The sequence below is a fragment of the Boleophthalmus pectinirostris genome, unplaced genomic scaffold (genome assembly GCF_026225935.1).
Source record: "Boleophthalmus pectinirostris isolate CB_2022bp ecotype Guang Dong unplaced genomic scaffold, ASM2622593v1 HiC_scaffold_20, whole genome shotgun sequence".
Classification (NCBI taxonomy): Eukaryota; Metazoa; Chordata; class Actinopteri; order Gobiiformes; family Gobiidae; genus Boleophthalmus; species Boleophthalmus pectinirostris.
In genome coordinates, this window is record NW_026571153.1 from 9,519,913 (window position 1) to 9,532,095 (window position 12,183).

At 37.2% G+C, this 12,183-nt stretch overlaps 1 protein-coding gene across 1 annotated transcript in view; it reads left to right on the forward strand.

The window, feature by feature from the left end:
* ank2b (ankyrin 2b, neuronal) overlaps window positions 1-12,183 on the forward strand; it is a 127,837-nt gene that overhangs the window by 73,029 nt on the left and 42,625 nt on the right. Inside the window, exons 16-28 of the mRNA XM_055156129.1 lie at window positions 97-294; window positions 1,723-1,821; window positions 3,019-3,117; window positions 3,819-4,016; window positions 5,389-5,487; window positions 5,580-5,678; window positions 6,462-6,560; window positions 6,656-6,754; window positions 7,258-7,330; window positions 9,404-9,545; window positions 11,245-11,332; window positions 11,423-11,526; window positions 11,941-11,976. Of these exons, the coding sequence (XP_055012104.1) occupies window positions 97-294; window positions 1,723-1,821; window positions 3,019-3,117; window positions 3,819-4,016; window positions 5,389-5,487; window positions 5,580-5,678; window positions 6,462-6,560; window positions 6,656-6,754; window positions 7,258-7,330; window positions 9,404-9,545; window positions 11,245-11,332; window positions 11,423-11,526; window positions 11,941-11,976 (1,433 nt within the window). The remainder of the gene's footprint in view (window positions 1-96; window positions 295-1,722; window positions 1,822-3,018; window positions 3,118-3,818; window positions 4,017-5,388; window positions 5,488-5,579; window positions 5,679-6,461; window positions 6,561-6,655; window positions 6,755-7,257; window positions 7,331-9,403; window positions 9,546-11,244; window positions 11,333-11,422; window positions 11,527-11,940; window positions 11,977-12,183) is intronic.

The window sequence follows — 12,183 nt, forward strand, 5'->3', positions numbered from 1 at the left end:
AATGGCATTCCTTTTAAATGTACAGCTGGGAAAAACAAATGTCTTTGTGAGGACAATAAAGTAACTTACTAACTAACCTGTTACTGTTGTGCACAGGAGGACCAGACACCCTTACATATCGCATCACGACTGGGTAAAACAGAAATCGTTCAGCTGCTGCTCCAGCACATGGCTCACCCTGACGCAGCCACCACCAACGGCTACACCCCCCTGCACATCTCCGCCCGCGAGGGTCAGGTGGAGACTGCCTCTGTGCTGCTGGAGGCAGGGGCCTCACACTCACTCGCCACTAAGGTACATACAGTGTAACTGTCAGTATGACAACATCCTGTAGTGTAATGGTGTTGAACTGACAGGAAAAGAAAACCAACAGTTATGTGGTTCATATTTAGATCTGGAGGTGTGGTTAAACACAGCCTTCACCTTATTCTGTCCACACACTTTTACATGTGCACGTGCACAAACAAGTCAACAATAGACTCTTTCTGTCCCGTGGTGATTCCCAGAATGAGGTCAATAGCAGGGTAATGGAGCAGCTCACTAAAATAAATGGTCGACATTTGTGAATTGACTTTTTGGAACAATCAAAGTATACAGACTAAAAACAGCCAGTACACACACACTATCATTTGTCCTGCACAAAAGCTCATATTATACTTCATACCTGCTGGTCCAGCACATTTTAATTTGAGACATAAATAGTTGAACATTTTGACCCACACAAACACAAAACCAACATTTGTCTAAGTTAAGCAGTAAAAGGTTTGCATAAGTGTTTGCCTGACCCAGTTGGATAAATGATACATGAGGCTGTACAGCTGCTGCTGTGTCTGAATTGTGTATGACGCTTAAACAGCAGTGGTTTTAGTGATTTATTCTCCTCCCTGTGCCAGGTTCACTCCAGGACACCATTAACAGCTCTACTCTTTGTCATCAAGTTTACTCACACAACTGTGTCGTAAGAATAATCTGCAGCAAAAAATATAACGTGTTCAACTTGAGTCGTCAATTAATGCAATATTTATATTAAGTTAAACAGTTCAACTTAATGGACCCTCTGTGTTGTGACCTGGATTTTAGTCCCTCTATTTTGAGAATCTTTGTTTTTCTGTTTGTAGGATTTTAAATGTCATCTTTAAAATTTAATACATGAAACAATGACTTAAAAGACAAATAATTTTATAACTGCACCACACCCTTTGCATAAAAAGTGGACAGTTAACAACAAAGCCGACTTAGTTTAAATAATTGCTTCACTCATTACATTAAAATAACCAATTTAAACCACATTTCCACATGACTGACCATTCAGCAGCTCTGAGATTAAACAGCAGCTCCTGTGATGAGCGATGGCAGGGTCCGCTGCTGTTACTATGGAAACCAGAGCAGAACCATAAGTCTAACATTAGCGTAATGACAGTGCACAGACATGTATTTTCTAATGCTGCTCGTGTGGTATCGCCCGCTCCTCCCCCTAAACATGTCTGATATAATCCCGGCTCAAAACAAAGGAGGGTCCATCAACTGGGCTCCAGCACCGGTCCCTCCCAGATTAGGATGAATGAACACGGATAAAGAGCGCCCTCTGCTGATTGTGTTAGGCAGAGCAGAAGAGGATTTACTTTTTGAAACAGAATCATTTCAAACCTGAACCTAACCTCAGTCATGTTAAAATTATACATATTTTAAGGGATTTTTTGTTTTGCTTGTTTTTACATACAGAAAGGCTTCACTCCCCTTCATGTGGCAGCTAAGTACGGAAGCCTGGATGTGGCCAAACTTCTGCTGCAGCGCCGTGCCCCACCTGACTCTGCTGGAAAGGTATTAAGCAAAAGAAACCAGACATTTGAACCAAGCGGCATATGTGAATTATTTTAACACGGAAATTACAAGGTTTTCAGAAAGGCCCTTTTTACTTCCAAATGTACTGAATTGAACTACTATTATGTGGTAAGAATAGATTCATAAGGATAAATACTAGATGAACAAAACGAAATATTTAACCCTTCCAGACCAACGGTATCATATATGATACCTTGGAATATGTTTTATATAACTGTATAACTTTCCAAACATAAAAGATAGAAACATACTCTTGAAAAGCTTAGAGTTGTGGCTTTCTGAGGATATTTGCAGCATTATCCGACGTCACACGCACGCTGCAGGGAAAACGAGTGTCGCTCCATTGATTTTGATCGGCTTAAACTTTGCCAGAGAGTGTAGTGAGTCAAGATGGTCGCCTGTTCTGAGCGTCTGTGTTTGTAACAATTGAAAAAGCCGCTCTAAGTGCAGTTATTTCTCAAATAAATGGCAAATTACATATCTTGGTCTGTGTAATTGCGCATTCCTTGCTATTTTTATTTGAAATTTCACTCAAAATGTACAAATCCAAATGTAATAAACACCATCAATCAAACAATCCACTGAATGTGATGACTGGCACCAATAAAGTCATGGATGGGGCCATTGCACTTTTGTTTTGTTTTGAGGCAATAAGGATATTTTTAATTTACTTACAGACTTGATATTTTGCACTTTTGTAGCTAAGGCCCTACATTAAGCATTTTTATGTCCAAAAAGTTGTTTATACATGTTTGCTATGCGTGCATTTTGTATGAAAGAGTGAATTTTATTTTATAAAAAAAAAGAATTTTCATTCGTATTTCTGGTCCTGTATCTTTTATTACAGCCATAATAAAAAAATGTTGACACAACTACAGCATGCATATTGTAAAATAACAGGTTGTACTGAAAAAAAGGATGTATAACACTTCACTAGGGGGTAAAAGGTGGAGTTCTAATAGCAAAATTAAGAAAAAAATCCAGGCGAAGACAAATGTATTAAAATTGCTCTTAGGTCCATCTTTTTTCATTTTCTTGTATTATTTTTAGCATAACACTTTGTCACATTTTGTCCTGGAAGTTTAATAACAATTTAACATTATTCTAATTTACCCTAAAGTTAAACATCTGACCTCAGCATGAACCTCTGTGCAATCTGCTTCTCCATCTTTTCAGAATGGACTCACCCCGCTCCACGTTGCAGCTCATTATGATAACCAGAAGGTGGCGCTCCTGCTGCTGGATAAGAACGCATCACCCCACACCATGGCCAAGGTGAGAACAAGAAATCCACTATATAAAACATAATTCTGCTAAAAATACCATTAATCTTGTTTGGACACAATACTTATATTCAATTTCTATACTAAGATAAAGACTTGATAATATTTCAACGCCATAATGATACTGACCAGGACTGAGACTGGGACCAAGATCAGGACCAGACCAGGATTAAGACCAGGATCAGGACTGAGACCGAGACCAGACCAGGACTGAGACCAGGACTACAACCAGTTTAGACCTGGTTTGGACCTGTCGTAGTCCTGTTTTAGTCCTAGTTCAGTCCGTATGCGGTACAAAATTCCGGCACCGCAGTTTAAGTCACAGAAACGGGAAAGAGCCATTATCCGTTTTTCCATTATTCTTTTAAACACATAATTGAAAACTGAAAAAACTAATCGTTATCCTTTTTTTTTTTTTTTTTTTTCATTTTGGTTTTAAAGACAAATAATGAAGAAAATAGTTGTTTTGTTGTTTTTTCATTTTCTTATTTTTGGTTTTATATTGAAAAACGAATGAACGAATGATACACAGATTAAACTAGTTTCAGTAAAAGTTTTAGTATAGTTTGGGCAGCTTTGAATTGGTAATCTCACTTGACATTTTACTCTCAGGTTCTAATTTAAAAGCAATATTATAAAATAATCACTTATCCCTCACATAAAACACATGTCTTTTGCTTGTTCCTGGGGCAGAATGGCTACACTCCTCTCCACATCGCAGCCAAGAAGAACCAGATGGAGATCGCCACAGTGCTGCTGGACTACGGGGCAGAGACCAACATCCTGACCAAACAGGGCGTGACCCCCCTGCACCTGGCGTCTCAGGAGGGACACGCTGAGATGGCTGCTCTGCTGCTCAGCAAGGGGGCGCAGGTCAACACCCCCACCAAGGTACGGCTCAGCTCTGGAACAACGAGTCGTGTTTATGTTCTGGATTTTCATGGTGTCTAATTTCAGATCAATCCATGACTCCTGAAAGATAGAAAATTATGTGTGATTAACAAGTTAAAACTAAATATTATGTCTTTTAAATGTGGGAAAAGTATAACAGGAAGCTGAAACCATAAATGTAACTCTATGGCAGATTCCAATTTTTTATAGAAATGTTTACAGATGTTGAGGACTATTATTATTTGTTATGGATTGGCTCCACACATTTACCATCAGTTCAATTCAATTCACATTTATTTATATAACACAGACATGTCAAACTCAAATTTGGCCCACGATATAATTATATTTGGCCCGCAAGATCATATCAAATATTTATTAGAGCTGCTCGCTGCCTACAGATAGACTATAGAGACATTATTTATTTAAAATTGTGTTATTATTTTATATTCTGCTTGTTCTGGATTCAGTGTTTAAGCAAAACTATTATTAAACATTTATTTTAATAAGAAAAAGGTTTAACATTACATATCTTGAAAGAAGAGAAAACATGCAGATGTTGTTGAAATTTTGCAATAAATATTTAGTCTGGCCCATGACTTAGTCCCAGTTTTTAATTTTGGCCTCTGGGAATTTGAGTTTGACATGATATAACACATTTAAAACAACTCCAGCTGAACAAAGTGCTTCACATAAAACTCAACAAAAACAGAAGAAACAACTAATTAATTAACTAATTAATCTCATGTCTGAAAGTCCTTTCATTTGACAACAATCGTGTTTTTGGGGTTGAATAATGGCACCACTTTCTGAAGCCAATGTGAAAAAAATCTGTTCACTTTGTTTATTTATACTGACTAAAGATGTTGAACTTGGAAGACAGTTTTGGTTTCACGTGGATAGGCCCAGTGATTACAGAGATAATAACCTTACTAATGGTCCCTCAGACAAGTTTTAAAACACGAGGCGACAGATCCTTTCAAACTATCTCCCCTAAACTCTGTAATGAACTGCCTCCTTACCTACAAACATTTTTCTTTGAACAAGTGTTCCTGCCCGCTCAGGTTTAGAGCTGCTATGACTGATTTTATTTTATTATGAAGGTATCTCCTACTGTTTTTATGTTTTGTATGTGAAGCACTTTGTGACCTATGTCTGTGAAAAGCACTATATAAATAAACTTAACTTACTTACGCACTTACTTGACCATAAACCAGGTCAATAACTCTGCACTAACTCTCCATGGAATTTTAGCAAAATTTTATAGTACTGTGATGTCTCTGAACACAAATTAAACAAGTGAAAAATGAAATGTGAAGGTTTTAATATTTTGTATGTGTTTTATTTTGATAAACGTGTGTATTTGTCGCAGAGTGGCCTGACGTCCCTTCACCTCGCCGCTCAGGAGGACAAAGTGTCTGTGGCTGAGATCCTGGTTCGACACGGATCCACTCTCGACCAGCAAACCAAAGTATGAGGAGTATCACTTATTTTTAATTTTTATATTTTAGAAAGTAAATCTATAAATGTGATGATATATAATAAAAATGTGTTGTTTTGCAGTTGGGCTACACGCCGCTCATTGTAGCATGTCACTATGGCAACGGCAAAATGGTGAACTTCCTGTTACAGAACGGAGCCAGTGTGAATGCCAAAACTAAGGTACTGTTCCTCCAACATTTCAAAGAATCTGTATTATGAACTGTGGTATCATAAAAAAGAGAAAATTAAAATAAATGTATGGAAGTTCCAAACTTTTTTTTTTTTTACCTCCGTCTAGGACTGTGCAGTTACAAATATGTTGTAATCAGAAATACAATCAATTAACTCCTGTTCAGAATTAATACAGTAGCTCAGCTGGTAAGAGCGTTTGTTTGCTGATCAGAAGGTTGGCAACTGGACTTGGACTTAGACAAACTTTATTGATCCACAAGGGAAATTATTTGGACACTGTAGCTCACACATCACAATATAATAAAAAGAGAAAAAATATAAATGGTAATAATAAATTCTAAACAAGTAGCAAACCGGTCAAAAGTTTTAGAACACCCACATTTTTCCAGTTATTTGTTGCAATTCAAGTCGTGCAAGTCCAATGAAGAGCTTGAAATGGTACAAAGGTAAGAACTGAACAGTCAGAGGTAAAAAAAAAAAAAAAAGGTAAATGATACAAAACACAAGTCCTAAAAGTACTAAAATCAACGACTCCTTATTTTTGTCTCGTGATACAAAGGCAGAAAACAGGAATTGCCAAATAAGGGTCAATTTTGAGCTCAATATTTTTTCACATACAAATATTTCTTCATTATAGCTACTAGTTGTCACATTTTGGGAGCCCTACCTATTATACTTTTGTCTGGACAAACAGAAACTTTGAGGTCATTTTTCTCAGTTTCACACTCTGGTGAGTTAAGTCTAATGTATTTTTTTCCTGTTCCTTTTCAGAATGGATACACTCCACTTCACCAAGCGGCCCAGCAGGGAAATACACATATCATCAATGTGCTGCTGCAGTACGGAGCCAAGCCCAACGCCATCACTGTGGTACTTATTTGAGTCACGTACAATCTACTGTATATATACGAAATGTACTTCTCTAGTCAGCCATTCATATACGTTTATTTTGTTTTGTTTTTCAGAACGGTAACACTGCTCTGGGGATCGCCCGGAGGCTCGGCTACATCTCTGTGGTGGACACGCTCAGAGTCATCACAGAGGAGATCATCACCACCACTACGGTATGAAATTATGTTAAAAAAATACAAATCTCCTGATTACTATCATTAAGAAGTTGCAGATACGATACATACCTCGATACATGGGCCACGATATGATACATACCTCGATACAGTTCACTTTCTGCTCGATACGATATATTTCAAATCGATTTGATACAGTTCAATAAAAAATAAAGTGTGTCTTTAGTCAGTCTTGTGCAAAGTTCATATGAAACACGCCCATTTTAATCATCAAAACAGTGAAAATGTCAAATGTGTTGCATAAACGAGTTACCTTCCTCTAAACAAGCAACAAAACTGTAGCTCTGTAACAAAATAATTTTGTAAAATACACCAAAAATCTTCTTGGCGATATATCGATACAGAAGCCCACGATATCAATACTGCATCGTCACATTTAACGATACGATATAGTGATTTCCATATTTTTCCACACCCCTACTCCTGATTATGAAATGAATAAAACAATACTTATAATAAATATGTGTTATGTAACTTTACAGACGGTGACAGAGAAGCATAAACTCAATGTACCTGAAACCATGACTGAAGTCTTGGACGTGTCAGATGAAGAGGGTGAGTCGTCAAAACACACGAGTTCATCTATTTTTCCAGAATTTTACAAGTTACTCAATCTGTAATAAATTCAGCGCAACAATATTTGGTAGCGACATTTGTATCCTGAGACTTTCAAAGATACTAGACTTGAGAAATGACATTTTATTCACACACACAGCCCTGAGCTCCATTGATGAAGATGTTATATCAGACCTGGAAACACTAGAAGGTACAGGGCATGTGTTTGGACATCTGCTGTGCGGTTAGCATGAGTGAACACTAATACTTGTTTAAATCAGAATGTAGACAAGAAAGGCTATACAAATAATCCCTGATCTTAGTGTTGTTTTGTCTCTCTGAGTGGGCAGTAAGTAGAGGCTATAACAGTGAGTTTCATTAAAAGGCCATATTGAGTATTGTGAGTCTTATGTCATGTTACAGTGGTGTTATCTTGTCAAAAACATACCTGTGTTTTGTTTCATTTACACATTACATTTGAGTAATCCTTTATTATTAGTCCATCTGCATCTGCAAAGCTCAAAATGGATTGGCTCCTCCTTCGCCTAACAGCTCCTTAAATCTTTAGTTCAATAGAGTTGGACTATTCCTGGTCTAAAATGATCCAGATGATTCTAACGGTGAATGGACTCAAGTAAGTCTCAAGTCTTTGACCTCAAGTCCGAGTCAAGTCCCAAGTCAAATAGAGGCAAGTCCAAGTCGAGCCTTGAGTCACTGGCCCATAAGTCCAAGTCAAGTCTAAGTCGTCTACTTTGAGCTTCAAGTCATTTCAAGTCTTTAAAAGCACCAAATAGAGCTTCGATTTTTGCAATTTATATGAATTCAAACATAAACTGTACTTTAAAAAATCATAGTATATTTCTATATGCATATTAATAGTAATAATAGAGTATATAAGAGTTGTAGAAATGTATTTATTCTTGACAAGATCTTAGTGTGAATCATTACGATCAGAATAGAAAGAATTCAGATTTAAAAGTGCTTCTCAGGTCTCAAGTCCGAGTCGAATCCCAAGTCTTAGTCCGTTTTATCAAGTCAAGTCTCAAGTCCTAAAAATAGTGTTTTGAGTTTGAGAGGAAATGCAAAAAGTAAGTAGGAGTTTGTGTGTTAAATATTTGTGAATGAAACAAAACACAGCTACAGGTCTGTTTGTGATAACATAGATAACATAACATTTTTCTTTTTCTTTTTTTTTCAGTTTAGTTTATTTATTTAATGAGACAGGGACAGTGCACAACAAACATGAGCCTTAACAGGAGAGATGCATTGTACCAGGTTGTAGCGCCAGTGCTAAGTTCCACTTTTAGTCCCTACAGTAGTAAAATAGTGTAATATGGGCCATTTAAGCATGTAGTGTTGACTTGCCTGTATTACTAATGATAAAATATAAAAACAAGTGATTTGGTTGGTTTAATCTAACAACATAATAACATATAATGCTTCTACAATAAGATTATAATTGTAATGCCTTATCTTTCAAATGTATTACTAGTTCATTCTTCATAACGAAGTGAACCAAGGCATAAACCAGCTCTTCACTGTTCAGCCACTGACAGAATAGCATGTTGCTCTTTACTGCCACCTTCTGGTTGAGTGTGTCAACGTTTGAATATTTGAGAGTAAAACTGCATTTGAACTGCCCGTCTTGGTTGTGGTTTGAGCATAGTTTTATCCTGGTATAGACCTGGTTTGGTCCTTTTCTTGTCCTTTTTTAATCCTGAGCTAGTCCAGATTGAAGGTCCTAAAAGATTTCCCCATGAATTTGAGCAAAATTTGCCTTGCTCCTGCACAACATATATATTATATAAGCAGCTCTTGAGATCAAAATCTAGTTAAATTATCTAGTTAAAAAGCATGCCAATTGCTGCTAAAATGAACTAGTTCTGTTTTTCACATTTTTAAGACAGTACAGGTACGTTTAAGTCCCTGGTTTAAGTTTGATTGGAACTTTTTTCCGAGAGAACACATAGCCTCAAGATGACAGATTAGACGAATTGCTGCTTCAGTCCCATCTGTGCTGTGCTCAAGTCTGTACATTTCTTGATAAATTACACTTTTGTATTTGTCCAATAGGAGACGATACGATGACAGGTGATGGAGGGGAGTACCTGAGAGCGGAGGACCTGAGGGAGCTCGGGGACGACTCTCTCCCAGGACAATATCTGGACGGGATGAACTACCTGCGCTTCAGCCTGGAGGGGGGACGCACGGACAGGTACATCACAAGAATATAACAAAATAACAGAACAGTCACATGTGTTTGTTTGATAATACTACTGGGATAATGTGTTGAATTTAAATCATTACATTATGTTTTTTATTACATCTATTTGATATGAATTGAAAGTAGAAAAAATTTGAAAAATGAGATTGACACATCTGTAATAATAATAAAATGCGTATGTTTTATATAGCGCTTTTACAGGTAACATGGCTTCTAAAAGCTATGACGATTCATCACAGATTAAACTATTATGGATTTACTCGACCAAATATCATGAGATAAAAAAAAAAAAAAAAGTAGACAAAATAAATAAATAAATAAATAATAATAATAATAAGTGTGCAAATACTTTTAGGATCATTAAGGCTAAAATATGAACTGCTGAACTACAATAAATGAATTATGTCTTGATTTCAGAACAGTTTGTAGAGGTCTAAATATAGGGTTAGCCAGTTTCATATTTGATTTATTCAAAAGTCATTCAGAGATGACATAATTTACATATTTAAAGTCAACATATTATTTCTAAGTTAAGTGTTAAGTTAATATTCACAAAGTCTGTCTGTTGTCCACTCACTAAACTAACCTCTTGTCTGTTATGTCTGTTATGTGTTGTGCGACGTGTCCTGCTCATTCTTCATCGTTGGTCTTCATGTCTTCTGTATCTTCTGTGTAGTCGGGTGCGAAGGTACGCTCACCCTAACGCTGGGTATAGGTAGAATGACCAGATTTTCAAAATAAAAAACTGGGACATCCTGGTTTTTTGGTGGTTGGTAATAATAAAATTGTGAAACAAGTACAAATAATTCATGACTAATGTGAGTCAGTATAGTCACATTTTCTTTGTGTTTTGGTCATTTTTAAGCAGCTTTTCTGTGTTTTACCTAAACAAATAACAATTTATGAGTCCCTTTACTGTTGGCAGGTGTGAGATTGGTCAAAAATAGGGACACCTGGGACATTTCTTGTATAAAACTGGGACAAATCACTGGTTTTGGATAAATCTGCTGGGACAGGGGACACAGGGCTCAAAACTGAGACTGTTCTGGGTAGATTTTCAAAATTCTAAACTGACACAGATGGGTTGGGGTGGTTGGTATAAGTAAAATTGTGAAAAGAGCGTGTAACTTTGTGCATTCTTGTGTCAGTCATAATCTGAGAGGCTCCTGACGCTGTGTTTTTTGCTTTACCGTCATTTGCAAACACAGTTTTCTATATTTTGTCTTAACAAATGACAATTGACGCTCCTCTTTACTGTTGGCAGGGACCAAATTTGTCAAAAAATTGTGATAGTCCTGATTTAGTTCTGGTTTAGTCTTAGTTTAGTCCTGGTTTAGACCTGGTGTAGTTCTGATTTAGTCTGTTTAGTCCTGGTTTAGACCTGGTTTAGGTCAAGCTGCTCAAAAATAGGGACACCTGGGACATTTCTTGATAAAACTGGGACAAATCAGTGGTTTTGTATAAATCTACTGGGACAGGGGACACAGGGCTCAACACTGGGACTGTCCTGGGTAAACAGGGACTTTTGGTCACCCTAGTCTGGTCAACCTAACTTAGTAACAGTATCTACTAAATAGTTTACAGTTTTTTAGTAGTAGTGGTAACTCCCATCATCTAATTGTGTCCCCATAAATGTTTGTTAAATCATGGTTTTATATAAATATCTGTTCTGATCTGTTGTGGTTTCCAGTTCGGACAGGTCCTTCACCCCGACCCACCACAGCTACTACTCCCCCAAACACGAGGGTCTGATGGAGGAGCTGCTCAACAGTCAGCAGGTACGGCTAAACAATGATCATTTCATTAATTTATTTGCAATTTTTTTGTCATTTTGGGATTTTTTTTTCTTTTCTTTTTGTGTTCCTCAGATTTCGTCCCTGGCCAGAGAGAATGACAGAGAGAACTACAGGCTGAGCTGGGGCACAGAGAACTTGGACAATGTGGCCCTGTCCTCTAGCCCCATCCACTCTGGGTAAGTCGGAGATGGAAATTTTATGTTAAATATGTTTAATGTCATTGTTTTCCCATTAGAAACCCCCAAAAAATGAATTACTGTGTGCATCTTGCTATATAGTTATTGGCTCTAATTTACTAGAATTGTAAAACCTCTCTATGTCCAGCAGATTTTACTCTTAATTAATCTATAGCTCATTCATTCACAATTACAATCATGTTTATATAGTGTTATTACTTTTAAATATGTAATGAACCTGAGTGAATACATATAACGTTTGATTAAAATCCTTAAGCTTTTTTTGGTTTTTTTGTAAATTTTTAGTGGTTACTGAACAAAAGAATAATTTTTTTATATACACTACATTACACACTGTTATTAAGTGAGCCTGTTTTCTCTCTGGATCTCTCGTTGTTGTCGTTCTGGTTGTAGTCGCTCTTCTCCGTGCCACCATGGAGACCACAGCAGGTGACCCTCTGCATCCTGGTGTTCACAACCCCACAACCCCTGACCCCAGCTCCACCGTCCTGCCCTTTTCTCTCTCACCCTCTCACTTCCCTCACCTCCACCCTCCTGCCTCCTACAGTGTGCTCTCCTCTGGGGGAGGTGTTCATGTGTTTGTTATGTCATTTATGTCTGTCTACAAAAATACTGTGTCACAACTCATCCAGTATT